At 41.2% G+C, this 19,372-nt stretch overlaps 1 protein-coding gene across 1 annotated transcript; it reads right to left on the bottom strand.

Moving 5' to 3' along the window:
- Positions 1-7,088: 7,088 nt before the first annotated feature.
- On the bottom strand, positions 7,089-18,684 carry znf326 (zinc finger protein 326). Its single transcript, XM_036554687.1, has 15 exons — positions 18,638-18,684; positions 17,900-17,987; positions 17,491-17,534; positions 17,109-17,196; positions 15,176-15,533; positions 11,871-11,948; positions 10,849-11,026; positions 10,346-10,365; positions 10,119-10,167; positions 9,936-10,026; positions 9,396-9,543; positions 8,597-8,696; positions 7,894-8,024; positions 7,428-7,523; positions 7,089-7,180 (listed from the first exon to the last, which is right to left on the bottom strand). Exons 2-15 carry the CDS (start codon positions 17,983-17,985, stop codon positions 7,097-7,099), a joined length of 1,551 nt encoding a protein of 516 aa, XP_036410580.1. The 5' UTR covers positions 17,986-17,987; positions 18,638-18,684; the 3' UTR covers positions 7,089-7,096.
- Positions 18,685-19,372: the final 688 nt, after the last annotated feature.

Here is a 19,372-nt window from a genome sequence, read left to right as displayed (position 1 = left end):
CTTCATTGCTAAAATCTGTTTTCAGAAATGACAAAATGAGGCATCTTTATGGACATTTGTATTTGTGGTTAGGGTGCTGTACACATTTCTTCTAAATGTACAGACTGAATCTACAGACTAAAATTCTGCATGTTGAAGGACCTTATGAGATCCATTTTCATTGTTAGAAGGCATTTTAATCCCATCAGTTACATTTCACATCGATTCATTTAATAATACAGGCCTTCTCTGACATGCCTTTGTTCAGACCTGATGTACAGGTCAATTTCAGATGTGTGATGACTGCTCTGGCAGGGTACTGTCAAAGCTGCAGCTGAGTGCGTCCCGGCTTCAAAGTGTACAGCAGCCATGCCGGTCCAAGCACTGAGGCCATCTAAGCAGTAATCTCTCATTATCAGAGTGCAAATTCAGAGAGACACAGTGATCAAAGGCACCTCTGGCCCTAAAAAGAAGGCACATACTGAAGCAATGTGACTGCTCTTTACCGAGGAAAGAAAAACAGTTTTTAAAAGAGAGGAAAAAAAAAAGAAAGATGATGGCAATCTCTGAGGCTAAAGCCCCTGACATGCCTATTTGAACAATTCCAGTAAATCTGCATAAATATTGCATAAAAGATTATGATTCGCGGCGTAACGTGAGCAATCAACGAAATTAGGAGTCCACAGCTGCAGGACAACCATACGGCCATGAATTTTTCAGCGGTACCGCTTCTCCATAAGTTCTCAGTAAATATCTCTGGAGGTCTCAGATGAATCTTTTATGGGGCCAGCTCAGAGATGAAAGGAGGCGCAGGAATCATGGGAACACAGCCGAGGATGCTGACACACGGCAGAAGGATGCTCCGTCCAATCACGATCACCCGCATCCTCTTTGTATTAGTGCCTTAATTACCCGCTGCTTGCCACGGCCCACGCAGTCAAAGACGGGGTTACGGCAGTTTAAGTGAAATCATTCCAAACTGCTTACCTTGCTCAGTTTTTAAAAACTGACTTATGGTAAAAGAGTCATAAAAACACAGTGATACATTAGTAATAAGTCTACAAATATATGATTCTCTGGCAAAAAAAAAACTGTGTTGAATATGGTTGCACTTGGCTGGGCGGGATTTCATTGTGTGTTTGGTTTATCAAATGTGTTCAGCTCTCTGGTTTTAAATGTTGGTTTTTAATGATCAGACCTGAGAATGCTGAGTGGCGCAAAGGTACTGCACTTATAATGGAAAAAATGAAATTGTATGTCACATAAGTTGCACCAGACAGGCTTATAAATAATCATAACAATAATGATGAATCTAGGCCAGCATAAACACAGACACTAGCTGTAATCCATCAAAATAATTGATCTGGAAGCTTGCATATGGCTGTGTCTATTACCATTTCATGGGTTTAATAATATTCATGCAGGTCAATTTTGCATGCAGCACACTTTCAACAAGCTGTGTCCTGTTTCAATTTCCTTTGAGTGAAAGCTGCTCTTCTTTCATTTCAAAAGAACTCTCAACTCACACACCCTAGTCAATGTATTCATTAATTCTCTCATATTCTGCTCGATCAATGGTTTCGCATCAAAGAGACAGGAATACTTGTCTCTAAAGTGAACTGATCAGTTCTAATAGAAACCATTAGCATACAAGATGTGAACACGGGATACCTTAGCACAGTGTCTTTCAGCCAAGTCTTGGCAAGAGTAGTCTAAAATCATGGTCTGTTTGATCTCAGACCTATAATCTCATATGTAGCTGAGTCAATAACGCCAGTAATCGACAGTAATTTACCAGTAGTTATAAATTAGGCAAAGCCACAGTTCACTTCACACTGACTCTAGCAGGATACCATTTTCATCAAAACGTCTTTGGCAAAAGCCAGACAAAGCATCCTTTGAAGAGCCTCAGTAAATAGTTTGTGTAGAAACACCAAACTACAGGAATGATACAAAACATTATGTTTGAATGGGTTTGGTTTCTTTCATGAAGAAACCAAACCCATTCAAACTTTGGGACAGATCTTGGGACAGATCTTGATGGCGGCCTCCTCCCATCTATGCTGAGTAAGAGATGTGGAAGTGTTGTAAACGTTCTCTTTGCAACACACACACACACACACACACACACACACACACACACACACACACACACACACACACACACACACACACACACACACACACACACACACACACGCACGCAACAGGGCCTGATAAAATAAACCACAAATTTCTCAGACCAGGAGATTATTAATATGCATTATTCATACATGGGGTGGCCTTAAATTCTGCAAATGTTACACACTGGTAAATTAAGGGCTAATTTCCATAGTGCAGCAATTATTGCTGTTGACGAACATCTTTACAGGGAGTTGTACACTAACATGGGCCGTAAATATTTTAACATCCCTGCACCCTAAATACATTTATATTTTATCAAGTTTTCTGCACATTTCTCAAAGCAAAGTGTTGGACTGCATAAATATGTCAGTTTAGCATTTTTTCTTGTCGATTAGCAAAATAAATACAAGAATTTGAGAAATAGCTGTCCTAAGGGTAAATTTAAGAAAATATGGCATTAATTAATACAACCAACCGAAGAAGGTACAAAATCCATAAATAAACATCAAGTAGTGGTGATATTGTTTAGTAAAATGCAATGAGGAGGATTATGGGAGGAAGTTGCACTTACCTGGTGGGTGAACTTAAACCTGGTTGCTGATAAGCTCTCCATCTACATTTAAAATAGTGTTAACTGTCAGCACTCAGGAGGTTGGCCCAACCAACACTCAACTCTGCCAAAAACAAAGGAGATAGATCAGAAATATTGTGCTGCGTGAGATTTAGCCTCCACTCTCAGACATTACAAATAGTACTATATGAACAATTATATGTGTGTTTTAATTCAAGTACATTTTATAGTGTTTGTCAATACATGGTTATCAACAAACATTATAAAACTGATGATCAAAGTTGGGCAGTTCTGGTCCTGCAGAAGGCGACGGTCAGTTTCATTTTGCATGGGCTCTTAATTATGTAAGAGTTGACTGAGTATGAAGCCAAATCTACTGGACAACCATTCCTCCTGCCTGCTGAAGATACGATTGGGATTAATTCTTTGCTCATGATTTCATTACAATGTGCACCTTTTGTGGCATTTTGGCTGGGGGAGAATCGCTCCCTGTCATAAAACTGAAAGTAAAGGCCAGGGCACATCATTTGCTCCTGGGTGGACTAAGGCTGGAATCGCAATGCTATTTTTTTGTCACGGGTACACAGGTGGCTGCCCCAATCCTTGGCTGCGTGTCTGCCAGGCCAAAAAGCCCACTTCTAGGTGTGTTTAGTATTCAAGTGCTGCTTCTCTGGGGGGCCTGCCAGGGCGGTCTGATGGAGGTGTCAATCATGGCAGGTGAGCCCTAAAGGGATTCTCTGGCTCCATAGACCTCCAGCTGGATCCACTCTACAAAGTGTGTGTGTGTGTGTGTGTGTGTGTGTGTGTGTGTGTGTGTGTGAGTGAGTGAGTGAGTGAGTGAGTGAGTGAGTGAGAGAGAGAGAGAGAGAGAGAGAGAGAGAGAGAGAGAGAGAGAGAGAGAGAGAGAGAGAGAGAGATATGTCATTGTCATTACCAGCCCCAGTCGTCAATATACAGATACCTGCCAGGTAATTCTTGCCCATAACAGCAGTTCCTGGATCAGTTTACCCAGACTTAATGATAGCTCAATTAAGATCCAGGATCAGAACACAGATCAGAGGCAGAATGTACATATACCCACAACTCCACATCACTCCAAAAGAAATTATTTTTCAATTTCACACACAGTACATGTATGCATTTTAGGAAGTGTTCTGCATCTTTTCTTTGTATCATGTGGGTCTGTGGTACACAGTGCTGTGTACATCAGCGATATACAGCATCTCCTAGAAACAAAGATAACCTATATATTCACAGACTCATATTATCTTCCCAAAATGTGCAAAGTCCCCCAGCGTACAATAGTTTCATATTTCAGTGTAATTAAATCTCACTTAAATAAGCCTCTTTTTTCTTTTTTTTTTTTTTTTTACTTTTTACATGTTAGTTATGTGTGGGTGAAAAACACATAGCAATTCTACCTAAATTAAAGTCAGATTTGCACAGACAAAGTGAATTTGATTCCCCAAACGCACTGAGGTCTCTCTCATAAAGGAACCAGAAGGGACGCAAAGTTAAGTGTTGAAGAGAAGTGGGCTCAGAGGCAGTTGTAGGTGGTGCGTTTGTTCTAAGAACGCTGGGTCCCCCCTGGGTTTTCCCGGTATGTCGGAATCCTGCCAAAAAAAAATCGCCTCCACCCAGCACTGGCAAAAGAAGATGAAGCTTGGTTAAACACTCATTCTTAAAGCTTAATCCGTCTCTCTGTTTTCCTGTAGTGGCAGGAGATGTTACTGATCATGACACGGGATAAACTTTCCACTCCTGCGATGAGACCTTCGGCGTCCACTCTCGGTTGAAGGACTGGCCGCGAGTGTCTCTTCAAAGGAAACTGCGCTCAGCCCTAAGGGGAGGTACCTGGCAGAAACAGCCAGCATTAAGTACTGCAAGACACAGAATTGAACTGTCGGGTACAATTACATTTTAAAGACATGCGATTGGATCTCTGCGATTCACGAACTCAGTGCAAACACAAACACAGCAAGAGCTTTCGTCTCCCACAAAAGTAAAATAACTATGAGCCAGACAGCGCTTCCTTTGAGTATGAAACAGCGATGCAATGTGCATTAAATGGAGTGATTATCAAAGCTTAAAACCACAATGACTTCACCGCTCTCTGCTTTTCATTTTCAAGTCATAACCCAAATCTAAGGAGGAGAGTGCGCTTTTAGCGCAAACCTTATGAAATATGCATGCCTGTCGATGTTAGTATATTTAGCTGAAATTTTTAAAGAAGAGAGAACATTTACAAAAGTCCTTGGAAATGCATTAAATCAATGACATTTTGCATAACGTCATTATTCATGTTATTCAGAAATTCCTGTGAATATAACAAACTAGACTTGATAGTGCAGAGTTCATAATCATATCAAACATGTACAGACTTTTGTGTAAAATAGTGTAATATTATATATTAATTATATGGAGTAGGATAATTCAATCTTTTCCCAAGCCATACCTACAAGTGAAATGCCAGAGGAATTAATATTAAATTCCTTTATTATTGAATATCTGATTAGTTATTCGTGTTTTCTTGTTTATTTCTGCCATTGAGACGTCTAATTGTGAAATAAATGGAATCAGTTCAAACGTAGTCCCAAAATTGTGAATTATCTAAACTCCATAGACAGTAAATCTTCTAAAATTGAAGTTTGAGCGCCCTCTACCGTCACAATATTAGATTGTTATGAATTTGGATTTGGTGGAATTACATTATTGCTTCAATTGCTGACAAGTAACGGTGAACCAGCAGGCAGCAGCCCAAGAGCAGTAAGTCCAGGTAGGGTCTTATATCCATGCTGCACGACCATTTCACAGTCTTTCCGTCATTGGGGGCAGAGAACACAGAATGTACTCACTCAAAAACGGAGGGGTTCTAACGAGCAGAGGCGGGGTGAGTGGGCGCACAGTACGACATATTATCGTTGACATCATGCCTTGCCTCATAATGGTTAATCCATCAGAATGCTCCTCGCCAGTTGGCTGTCAGGGTCAGGAACCAGCGCTGACCATCAAACAGAAATGTTTTCGAATCGCGCTTTAATTTCGAGAGGACTGTCACACTGAGCGGTGATGCCCCACGGATGTCATTAAATCATAATTACGGCTTATCAGCTGAGCAAGCGTTTCAAAGCGTTGCCATGGAAGTCGTGCTCAGTTTCCCCAGGCGCAGCTAACCGGCTGCAGATTTCACTACAAACACAGCTGCCTATTCGCCCTATGGGACTTCATAGACTTATGTAATAAATAGTAAACTTCTCCCAGACCGCCTGCAATAATTCATTTCACACTCTTAACACTTCCATTCCATTTCCTCTTGCTGCATTCATTATGTTCAACTACCTTCGTGCTCCATGTAGACTGCCTCTTCCACGGGTGGGGTTTTCTCCGATAATTACGTGTTATTACTTTCACTGCTTTACTGCGTTCTCATAGAGCACCAACGGAGTTTTCATGGGGAACGAAACCCTTTGCAACATTGACCACTTTACGAGCTTTAAAAGGTAACTTGACCAAATCGGTCAAATATGTAGTTATATATAAATGAAGTCTTCGTATGTTTTAACAACCAAGAACAGCAAGTAATTAAAAAAAAAAACCTTTGTGGTTTCCTAATCAAATTCAATCTAACATTGATATAAAGCTTAGAATCCACATTGCTAAACCCTTCTCACAATATAAAGGATCACTTAAAGGAATACAGTCTAGGCTGTAGATATCATTGAATCTAGGCTGGTTTGTCTTAAATCATGGAATCTCAGTTCTTATCAATTTAAGCAATAATTTAATTCTATTGACACCTAATAAGAAGCAGTACTGGTTGAATGAGACTCAACAAAAAATTCCACACACTGTCTAAAACAAGTTCATATGTCACACAATACCTACAGACCTCAATACCTCAGACCTACAGAATAAAAGAAAAAAAAATCCAAAAGCTGTTCCAGGGTTTTCTTTATTTTTTGATATTTTCTCAACTTTATTGAAAAATAAATTTTAGTTTGATAACATTTATTACCAGAATGTATAGAGAAGAGCAGTTTACATGTTTAAAGTTTTCTTCACTGTAACTACCTTTAAAAAGGAGAAACGAAACAGCTACAAAGCTACTCACAATATTTTAACTTTAAATTGCAACAGACATCTTTGCAGCTCTCATTTTGTATGACTGAAAAAAAAAAACAATCACAACAACCAGGACTCAGAACTAGGAACCAGGAATCAGACACTAGGCCTCTATCAGCATCACTAACCACAACATGAAATGCTGTAACCAACGAAAAACAGAGAACCCCTAAGAAATATGCTCTTGACAGATACCTTGTGCCTGAAGAGACATTTTCTAGATGACTGAAATATCTGAAACCAGTAAGCGGTTTCAACTGAGAATTTCAGTTAAAAAAACAAAAGACCGGGTCACTGAGCTCATTGGGTTGCACTGTTCTCCACTTGGTCGTCCTGTGTGTCTTCTGCAGACTCTTTCATCTCATCCTCGAAAGGATTCTCACCCTGCGAACGCAAGAGAAACAGAAGGGATTTGAGGGCTATTCCCACACCACCTGCTCATTGGTCACTGCTGGTCACCGTTCTTAGAAGGTGGTAAAGCCAAGATGCTGTAAGCGGCCAGACGGCAGCAAGCTGGGCAGATATCAGAAGTGTGTCTAGGGGAAAGAATGAGAGCAACTGCAGTATTCAGTGCATAGTGCAGTTCATGCAGAGCAGTACGTGGTGCGCACAGCAGATCAGGCCTCGTTACCTTAAGGTATTTCTCGTAGCGAGCTTTCACAATAGGGTTGGTCATAATGCTGGTGGCTGTGAGGACACTCTCCCTTTTCTGCGTCTCTGTGAATTTCTTCAAGTGAGAAGATAAAACACCCTGGTTATACTAACTTCATGCTTGTTAACTGCCATGCATTTTTAGTTAAGTACTGTGTTGATTAGGTCAGGAAACAGTCTGCTTAAAACCATCCTCTTAAGTCGACTTAGTTAAGTCTTTCAAGTATGCAACTTGATATTAGTACTTAATGATATGATAAAATGACACTTCAATCCAATCGGCCTGACTAAAAGACTACGCAGTAAACAGACAAATCGCATCTGTATGACACCATTAGCATTACCGTAAAGGCCAGTGTAAATATGTGAACAGCATTAAAACTGGGTCAGCTCTTGAGCCGCGGATTTGAGCCGTCAGCTTGCGCGGGTGCCGCGGACAGCCCTACCGTCTTGTTCTTCTTGTGGTCGCTGGACTCGAGGTGCTGCTGTAGGGAGAGGAGGGCGGCGGGGATGTGTGCTCGGCAGGCGGTGCAGTGGATCATCTCCACTTTGCTCAGACACGCCTCCTCCACCAGCACTGCAGGAGACAGAGCCTGTTCGTCAGAGAGAGCGGCACACAGACCCTCACCGCTCACCCGTTCACCGCCTGCAGTTTCAGGGTGACACAGCCTGCCCAGGCTTCACACTCCTGGGCTGAGCCACACTCTTACATTTTACAACTGACATGTCTTCACTGAATTACTACATCAATATGCATGCAAATTATTTATTGTATTATAAAATTACATAACATTAAATGTGTATTTCTGTGTCCGGAAGAAATCCCCTCTGGGCCTTAGTCTGTATAATCGGCATTGATCTCAGAACTTGGAACATGATCCATGAAACATGGCCCAGGTCTCCTGTACTGTCATTTCAGCTTCCTTCAATTTTAAATCACATTCTGAACTGATGTGCATCCATATGTCTCACTTCGCGAACAGCAGACACAGGGGCTGACTGCGAAATGAACAGATTTGCCAGAATATGATTGGAAAATGGATTAGATGGGATTAGAAACCAAGATCCTCTATAGAGTTCAGCTTCAAAGATGAGGTGTTTCTGGGAAAGGGTTATTGCCTCAAACTGGAATGAAAATTGCAGCTATACCTTTAGATATTTCTTGCTGAATAACTTCCAGACACGGTTCAGGGCCGGTGCTGGTGAGTTTTCGTAACGCGGTCTTACGAAATTTATTCACCATGGATTCCTGTGAGTAGAGGGGTTATTTAGACCGCATTACAGTTAATTTCATTCGGAAAAACTGGACAGAACCTTTTGGGTTTTGACAAAGCTGGTTTTTAATTTAATTTTTTCTAGAATGGGGTCCTTAAGAGTTTTTAATGGACTGTCTGGGAATTAGTAAAGCCAGTGAACAAGTGTTCCTTTCTAAAAAGAATCAGAAAATCACAGCTACAAAAACAAACAAAAAGCTACTAAGCAGTTGACAATACCCCAAAAAACAGCACCTTGCTAATGTTGTATTAAACTTCAGTGAGTCCACAGACCCGTAAAGAGACTGAAGCCCTACTTTTAAAAAGAAAACATTTTGAAAGATGAAAGCAAATAGCTGTAGTAATTTAGCTCATACGTTTTTGCAAAGACTGCTTGGTTTCAAAGCTACCATTTGCTCAGGCTCTCCTCTCTTATCTCATTGACAGACATACTGAAACTACAATTACAGTGCATGTCTGCATTGAACAAATTAGCATTATGTCATTCTGGAGTAGATATCAGAAAAATGCATTTTAATTTTGGCACCTTTTCAGCCTTAAACATTCGTTCATTACATCTCCTCAGCAAAATCAGAATGACTTTGGCTTTCCAGTTTGTGAACACAAGATTTATAGTAATTTATTAGTGAACAGTCAAGGCATGCACAGTAAAAAGTCATTGAGACAGGACTTACATGTAGGAAGGTGATTGTTGTGTCATCAAATTTGGCTTGTTTCTGAATGTGCGCCAAAGTTTGCTGGTGAAAGTCGCTTGAGAAGTGATCCTCCATCTCCTCCTGCTCACACGTACGGACTTTACAGAATGCACATGTGAACGCCAGCCTACAGCAGAAACAGATAAATACTGTTACCCACACCCAGTTTAAAGAGCCTGTTTAATGATGGACCATCTCCGAGGAACACAGACTTCACAGTGCCAAAATCAAAGGAAAAACTAATGAACACATATTCGTAATCCACCCCTTATCAAATAAATGTGTTCAGTAAATTATCTACTAACTACATTTAAAATTTAACCCTGGCCAAAAACCTGCCCTTTAACGTTCCTTATATTTTTTTCCCATGACTAAAAACACACAAATCATCCCTGGCTTTTTAACTTCCCCCATTTTACCTGTGCGTCTTTGGGACTCTAACCCAGGCCATCCTGTACTCTGCATCAGAGCGCTGCCAAAAGCTCGAGGAAAGTAAGCATTCTCTCCGTCAGCGCTTACCTGTGTGTTTCCCCGTACTTCTCGATCTCCTTCTCTCGTCTTCGCTTCTGCTTCTCCCTCCTGGCTTTCCTTTGTTTCATCTCCGGTGTGTCTGTTCCGAGAAAAGCTGTCAGATTTAGCGAGCAGCATTCCTTAGACAGCTTATAAACATCAGTCATACACAAACATTAAACTGAGCCTTACCCTCTGTGTCTTCCTCTTTTTCTCCTTCCTCCACATTGGTTTTAGCGTCCTACAGCAGAGAAATACACAGACGCTGTTTGCTATGGCGCTATGGGTACACTGCAAGAAGCAGTCCCCTATTACATGCTGCTAGCATCTCCTTACTGAAATGCATCTGTCAGATCCAGTACAAATATTCAAAAATAAATGTTTTTCCTGCAAATGTCTTTAATTTCACAGAATATTACCTCTGCTGAGTTGTTCATTTCTGTAGAGACAAGAAGAAAAATTCAAGGTAAGGCACAGCAGTTCCTGTACCCTGTGTGACCTACATATGGCTATAATTTGGTCCTTAAATAACTGCCGTGTTCATGTACTGTCTTGGCAGGCTGAGACACATCTGTATATTGCTACTCTGGCTGGTGTTGGGCTTATGTGACCAAGCAAAATACACAGTTGTAATAATTAATTAAATCTGAAATATGTGTGTAATGAATACATTTTCAGGTATTTCCACAAAAAAGAACTGTTAACCAGTGAAAGGACACAGAAATACAGACTCATTTCTCTTACTGAATAGTCTGAGAAACACTTTATCTCCTCATCAATAAATTGTGGACTGATTCTGAGCTACTGATTTTCTATCTCTGTATCTCTTCTGCCCATGCGAAATTGTGTTCATATGGGAAAATGTAGCCACACACCAACAGAGACTAACACACTGGTATGGCGAGAGCGGTGGTGTTTTTACCCGCTTCCTTCATGATGGCGGGGGTTGACTTGCACTTCTTTTTTGCGTAGATGCTGGGTAGCATGAGAACCCTCATCTTCCTCTTCATCCCACGTGCTGTCAGTGGGGATGGTGGGGGAGGGTGCTGGTAGCCGACAATGAACTCGGGTGGGGGAGGTCCAAAACGTCCCATTGGCGGCTGAAAAAAGGGATGACCCTCGTCACAACTTTCAATGGGGGAGGGGGGTGGAACATTTGTAGACAGATCATTCACAAAGCTGGACTACACCAGTAAGATGAACGAACTTTTTGAACTAGACCTTCCACTGAGGAAACAGTACTCTGGGAATTAAAGGCATCATGCAATATGAAGCACTTTGAGATCACATCTGATTGTGTATAGTTTCTACCGTGACACTGTCAGAGTGGGAGGTTGCAGAAGCGACTTCATGAAAACTAAACACAACTACAGGTATAAACAAACAGCGACAGAACGATACAAATAAGGGACAAAATGAGAAACCAATCAGGTGCAACGCACTGTCTCTGAAAACAAGCACACCGACTGATTGATTGATTGTTTGATTGATTCATTCATTCATTCATTACACCTTATTCGCACCTGTCAAAAGAGTGACAAGTTCTGATAATGATACAGATTGCCCAGCTCTAATGCTGTGTTTCTGTGTGTTTCTTGGGCTGTGTATGTATGGCAGCGTATGTATGGCTGTGTGTGTGTGCAAGCTTATATAGCTTGATCTTACATTTCAGTGATCTCCACTAAAGACTCAAATACCATCACGTTTGTTAACCTCTTTATGACATCACAGGTGATGTGACTGGAAAAGCAATCACTCATAATCTTAACAAGATCTTTTCCTACACAAAAATACCTTCATTTGCAGAAAATCAACTACGTAGAGGTTATCATTACCACTAGGGACACCTCTCAGGTTAACAGTTACTCAACTGGAAAGTGAGTAAAACTAAAATTATTATCTTGTGCTCAATACACATCAAGGTTTCACAGTCTTTTGCACTACCTTGCTCCTCTCCATATAGTTGTGTGGGTGTGGAGCTGCATTCATAGGTAGCCTGATTCCAGCACCACCAGGTATGAACTGTAAAGACAAGTTATTACACACCAAGAGTTAATGGACCATTTAGGGACAAGCAAAAAGAGGACAAAAGGAATAAACTTCAAGACAACATAACTGTGTGTCTGTTGCTGTTAATGTAAAATCTTTTTATGATAGGAACTATGAGCATAGGACTTCAGTTGTAAATACACTATCAAAAAATGTATTTAAGTGGATCAACAACACTTTTAAGGAGAGCAATTATACAGACTATTTTCAGTGCATTTAGGCTATACACTGTCAGAGATTTAAACACTCCAGTATTTAACACACAGCCAACATGAAAGCAATTTGTCAAAATACAGTGACAAGAGATTCTTCTTAAGCTGCTTACATCTGTACGACTTGTATTCATCTGCAGAGGCACAATGGTCCATTAGGTTGATCACATTGCAAAAAGCCAACATGAACCGCTCGTTGCACTGACTGACTATTTGCACCACTGCTGCAGGCAACATTAATGACTTTTTCCCGCTTCCCCTCTGCTGTTCAAACAGACTGACAGGACAGAAGAATGTCCATAAGCCCAGGGCACTCTTTTTAGGACCCATATACTGCCATTCACATGTCTTTGAGACAGTTGCAGTGTGCTTATTTTTTGCTACTTCATTTCTTGTTTTGTATGTCTACATATCCTGTGAAGATCTGCAGCATCAGACAGCAGTGACTGTTGCATTAGATGTAGACACTCATTGTTCACATTCAACTAGACATTCAAATGTTAAATTATAAGCGTTAAATCTATAATGAGCCAAGTATTGTACAGCTGGTGTATTTTCTGGAAGGAAACATGATCGCCAGTCACTTAAATCACGGCTGTTCATTCAGTCCCAGCAAGCAACCAGAGAACAAGTGGGGCGCACACACTACTACGCAAAGTAAAAAAAAACATTTAATTTATTCCTTATACTTTTTACTCTTTTGGACTTTTATAATACAGAACTGGCATTTCAGCTGGCCATTTTTGCAACATCCTGAAAATGATAATCCCAGCACTGAATAATGAATACAAAAATAATCATTACTGATAAAAATATCTATCACACATTTCGATATAAAAAGTTTAGCTAGCTGCCTATGCATTTTGTATCCTTTCAGAATAAACAAAATTGTTGGCCAATAAAGAGAAACAGTAACGATTAGCAATGAATTATAAATCCTTTTTTGGATTAAAAAGGAGGACAAGGACAGTCTAGGCCAAGCTCCGCCATCGTGTTACTTTCGTCATCTATGGCAATCAAGTTTTTTTCATCCATTCAGTCAGGTCCAGCTGTCCCATTCAGTATAAGCCATACTTTGTATTGTCTTTCCTGTATTTTCCATAAATTTGATAATCTCCCCTCCCATTTTGCAACATATGGTACTTTGTTTAATGTTCACAGGTCATGAAAGTGAAAGACTTTCACCATTAGCTCTGGTATGTTGCTATGCTGCGTCATTTAGGGAATTATCTTTTTTTGCAAGGTGTTTCTGGTTTACGTTTCACATGTCAAATGCCTTTCTATAATAACCTATACAGCCTTATTAAATTTATGCATGTCATCAATCAGCACATAACATAAACCACAGCGGGGAAAAAAAGCACGTGAATGTGCTCCCTCGCTACCAAAATTCCTTTATGACCCCTTAGTCTAACTATTAATCAAAAATAACAGACATATTTCCATATTGAAAATGGAGAAGTGTCATTTTAATAAGCAGCAGGCAGCTGGGGACATGACTGCTGTTCAGTAAGAGAAGCCGAAGAAGTTAGTATTGCCCCTATGGAAAGCACTGAACACCGGGTTACAAAGTGTAAAACATACGTTCCCCCAGAGGACAAGGTGTGGTTGGCTGCAGTGGTGGTGACTGAGAGAAGCGGTCACTGTAATCTTTGCTGACATGTGACTCCAGTAGGTTGCCTGTCACGTTTTCTCACAGTTTGTTCTCCAGAAATATTAAACAAGCTGTTGGGTACAAGGCAGGACACAAGGCACATCCACCCTGATGCTAACTTATAGCATACACATCAAATCAGCCATAAAAGACTATATTACAGAGGCAGGATTGTTAAAATGAGGAGTCCCTGAAGAAGGTTTTAGCAAGCCTGTTATACAAAGGTGAAAGCTTACTCCGCTATCAACGGAAGGGAACTGGACATGTTCAAAGATGAAATCTCCAGCTGTGTTTGGATTTGGAAGTTAAAACCAAAGTGTGAATTCTCACCTTATGTTGTTGATAAACATGTACAAAACAAAACCACCACTCAATTCAGTTTCTTTACACACATCAGTCAAGAGTTCAAAGGTCAAATCCCTTGTGTCAGAATAAGTGCAGAATAAATGAAAGATCTGCCCCGCAACAGTTCGACCAATCCTCCTGATATCTGAGTTTTTGCGTCATGATGCCAATTCCTTGCTTATATGATCTTCCATTCAAATTTCAAAGAGTGGTTTGGTTTCTCTCTCGCCCCACATTGCCCTACAATTAATTTCCCTTCTTTTTCTCAGTTTTTTACAAAACTGCTGTTCTCACTCAACAAGTCAATTAGCAGAGCTACATATACTGCACATAAGAATGGGCACTTCCAGCCCATTACACAAAGCCAGGAATTTGAATGGAAATCTGCTTTTTGCAGTTAGGTAACTGAACCCATTCACCTCCACTTCAAACCACAGTTTTATGTTCGCACTGCAGAATTCAATGACAGGAGAGCAACGGTTGCACCCATCAACTTTTGGGTACATAAATCCTCAGTGGGCTTGTTCTTGGCACAAACTGTTCCTGATTTGTGATTGTTTCCTATAAGTCATTGTACATATTGGTAGGAATCCCTCCGAACATTTGGAGTTAACTTTATTCAGATGTACAATACACTTACTGTACATGGGGTATGTAGATGTATCCTTGAGAAATGTACTTCGTCTGTACTGCTTCAGTAAATACCCAGCTGTATAAATGGACCATACATAACCTATGTAAGTTGCTTCGGGTAAGAAGATGAAACTTCTTAAGAAACTAAGAAATTATTGTACACACGCTGGGACATCTGTCTGTATCGACTCTCCTTGAGTTACACTGCTCACACCAGTCGAGATGAAGATAAAAGCTGGATGTAGTTACCCTCACTGACTGGCCCTGTCAGTGGCTCATGGCAGACACCTGGGGAGGGGGGGGTCACAGCGTTTAGGAAAGGGTGACTGAAGAGAATCTCAGGACACTGTACTTACTCCTCTGCCTCGGCCTCTGAGCGCAGGCGGTCCTCCCACATCATTGCTTCTACCGCCAAAACCGTTTTGAGGGTACGCGGGCATTCCTCGGCCCCGCGAGCCGACGGGTGCGGGCCTTGTGTGGGGAGAGTCGCCGCTGGCGTAGGAAGAGGAACCACCTCCTCCGCCATTATCCAAAAAGCCAGACCTGACCCTGGGGCCCGGGTAGGACGAGTCCCAGCCGGACTCCTCACTATAGAACTGATTACGAGGGAGGGAGCTGTCAAATCCGTCATCATAACTACTGCCGAAGCCGGATCTGAGCAGATCTCGGCTACCTTTAGAGGACCCAGAGTCGTAAGACTCATATGGCCCGCACCTGGAAGAGTTGTAGAGTGGGGAAAGACATGAACGCATCATTTGGTATATTACACAGAGCACTTACACCTACAAACACCACCTCTGCAAAAGGGACAAATACATCTTATCCTCTTTTGTCGAGTGCCCACATGTGAGTGAGTATCTTAAACAGGACCAGGCACATTATGGACTAAAATGGAGTTGTGATGTGTGGTGTAGAAAGTAACACCATCCAGGATTATTCCAATGGCCCCATTCTGATCTTTTCTTTCTGTGTATTTTGCTTGCCACATTAATATTTTTTACTTTTTTATTTATGTTTTTCCCCCTTTTTTACCAAATTTGGAATCACTGTTGTACCCTGCTGTTCCCTATGCTTACAAGTGCCATCATCCAAAAGACCAACAGCTGCTATTCATACTGCAAGTCCCACAGTGCACCACAGCGGGGCAGGCACCGATTGGAGGATGGGCACAACACCGCTGACATCAATATGGGACTTTCTATGGACCTCACGAACCACTAGAGCAGCGTTTCCCAACCCTGCTCCTGAAGGCACACCGTCCTGCATATCTTCTATCTATCCCTGCTCTACCTACCTGACTGAACTCATCAGTGGCACTTTTGATTAGCTGAGCACACCTGATTTAGTCAAGCAGGAAGGATACATAGAAGATATGCAGGACAGTGTGCCTCCAGGAGCAGGGTTGGGAAACACGGCACTAGAGGGCACTGCAGCAGAGAGGTGAGGATACCCTTATAACATATTGACACCTAGCCCCAAGTGAACGTGTTCCACCACTCCCGGCTCCCGGTCACTGTCAGCACATGGCATGGCTGGGATCAAACCCAGACCAAAAGGCTCAGCCTGCGCTCAGAACAAGTGCAACAGCTGACTGAGCCAATTGGGAACGGCAACATTTCAACATATTAACAACTAGGTATAAGCTGCACGCTATCTTCCCAATTCAACCAAAAATTACTAACAGCTTTTATCATGTCCAATGAGCTTGCCTAATGCTGTACGATGACACCATTTAAAATTAAGACACTGTAGAGTAAAAAAAACCTGCCATAATGATGACACACAGTAGAGAAACACACATCTAAATGTTCCCCCCATGTATTTTAACTTTCCCCCCATCCATCAGTGTTATGTCAAGCTGAGATAAAGAGAGATTCACTTTACTGTTGCTACAATGTTCTACAGAATGCTGAAAAGCTTTAAGTAATTACTGTGACAGGAAAAAGACTGTAATAAATGCTACTGTTTTCAACAGACAAATGTAGCATATTTTAAACCATATATGTTTAAGGGGCTGTGGTTCTATTTAGCAGGTCATATTGACTTCTCATCTCTAAATTAAAAGCTTGATTCAAAACATTAGAGGAATTACCTGTCACAATACTGGTTCCCAAACTCAGCTGATGCATTTTTAGCATTAACAAAAACAGAATCATTGTTGTGAAAATGTCTTTCTCTGACATAGTAATAGACAGCTCTCATGGGGGAAACAATTCCCAAAAACAAAAACAAAAAATATATATGATTTATACATCAGTACAAAGTGTGGGCTTAAACTAAAACCCTTACCTTTTAGAGCTTTCAAAGTAGTTATAGGGTTCAATTGGCCTTGGGACTGGGGGTGCAAGCCTTGTGCGAATGTAGCCATGATTCGTGTCTGTAATGAGAAAGCACCCCCACAAATTATAGCAATTACAAAACTATGGTTACATTTGTTCAACCTGAAGGATAGTGGTAATGATTCCTTGTAAGAACCTAACACCTCTTCCTAGTCCAGACTGCAGCCAGATTCAGTGAATTCAGCAAGTTAAAAAGTACGGCTGTCTCTCATGATTTCAGTGCAAAAGGTCCTAAAAATAAATGCAGACGAAATTACTCTATTTCATATGAGAATTAATTTATCTCATGACTAAATACACACTGTGTACAACAAAAACAAAACCATTTATACCTTTGTTCCCAGGGGATGGTACCACCTCATCTGTTTCTGGGTAGCTAAAAAAAGGAATTATAAAAAGCATGATCCACTGTGCCCTGCTGTGCTTCTACATATTCAAATACTAAAATCTGGTTCAGGTATTATCTATTTCCACAGCAAATGCCACTATCTAGAGCAACCTACTGTACGTGTGTTAAATTTGCATTCATTATCCATTTATACATCGAGATTTTTACAGATATTATTAAACTTAAGAACCAGCGATTTTGTAAAAAAAAATAATAATAATAAAATGTATATATTTTATGTAAATGGATTTATATAGGAAAGACATCAATTTTATATATTTGTGTAACAAGGGTAAATTGACACATTAATAGCTCTTTTATAATCTTATAATCTCTTTACAAATATATCCTACCTTTCATATTCATAGCCGTAAGATACATCAAGGTACGACCTCGGAACTGGCCCGCCAAACCTTCCCCTGGAGTTTCCCCGGTTCATCGCTATAGGAGGACAAACCCGCACACACATGACAGCCGGATTCAGAGAGATCGGATTAGATATGGTAGCCATCGAGTGGTCAACATGTTACGAGAGGTTAAGTGCAATACTGCTTGCCCTTCAAACGGCAGGAGCTGTTGCCAATTTCGATTCGGTTTTGCATAGGGTAATCCGCATTAAAACCATTCGAAGGCAGTTTGACATCAAGACCATTTTACCATCACGCCAGACACAGTAAACACAACCACACACACCGCTGTATTGCAAAAGATCTTCAAATGACATGCTAGCTAGTTTCCTTGGTTACGTTTCATGGTTTCTCAAAGATGGAGAGATAAATATTTACACCTTACAAACTAAGATACAAAACGGAAATAAACTAGCTAGCTAGGCTAACTAATCGGCAAACAAAGCAGTATGACCAAACCGATGCAAGCTACCTATCTGGAAAACTAGACTATTTTGGGATTGAAGGGTATGACCATCCCATTGCTTTGACCCTTAGCTGAATGATTGCGGGAGTATATATAATACTATCGGCAGAAAACAAACTGAAAAGGAAGGCGTCTTTCCCAGTAAATAAATGCAAGCTAAAACATGCTTACTTCTTTCATTCATCATATAGACATAAAGACAAGCCTAGATGCCTTACCATCAGTTGTTACCTGGAGCGCCTAGCAACGTCTCTATGCGCTTGTGTTTCAAAACACTGCCCCGGCTGGAAAAACGTTCCCTTCGTTACCAAAGTTAACTAAGTTCCGCTGCTCTGTAAGTAACTGCGCTGCCAAGGATGATTTCCGACCCACTTGAAAAAACGAACATTAGTTTTGCTGAAGTGTCAACAAGAATATTTCTCTGGCAAATTTTAAAGATGCTGTTCTGCACTGGCGGACTCAGGGGGGAGGGCAGAGGCGGGGTGGGGCAAGACGGGGGGTTGGGGGGGGGGGGGGGGGGGGGGGGGATAGAGGGGCACCGCCCCCTGGTGCCCCCATGTTTGAAAAAACGTCGCTAAAGTGTCCTCTAAAGTGGCGATAACGAGAGGAAGTGCCCTATTGGCTGCCCTTCACATGGGAAAAATGATTGAGTGCCCTCTAGGGTGCCCCTTCATGCAATAAATTATGATGATGTGCAGGCTAGAGCAAGAAAATTCGATAATGTGTCTTAATGAGTGCCCTGCCAGTGGAGAAAACGTGATGCAGTGCCCTAGAATGTCCCCTTACAATGGTCTAAACTTGACGTTCCCTATTGGTGCCCTTCCAATGGAAAAGGTTGCAATTATGAAGTGCCCTCTATGCTGCCCCTGCATGACAGTAGAGAAAATGGGATGCAGTGCTGTACAGGGTACTCCTACAGGTGAGAAAACATAATGAAGTGCCCAATTAAGTGC

Source organism: Megalops cyprinoides, chromosome 20 (genome assembly GCF_013368585.1).
Source record: "Megalops cyprinoides isolate fMegCyp1 chromosome 20, fMegCyp1.pri, whole genome shotgun sequence".
NCBI lineage: Eukaryota > Metazoa > Chordata > Actinopteri > Elopiformes > Megalopidae > Megalops > Megalops cyprinoides.
Note: the sequence above shows the minus strand (reverse complement) of the source record. Positions and strands in the feature narration are given on the sequence as shown.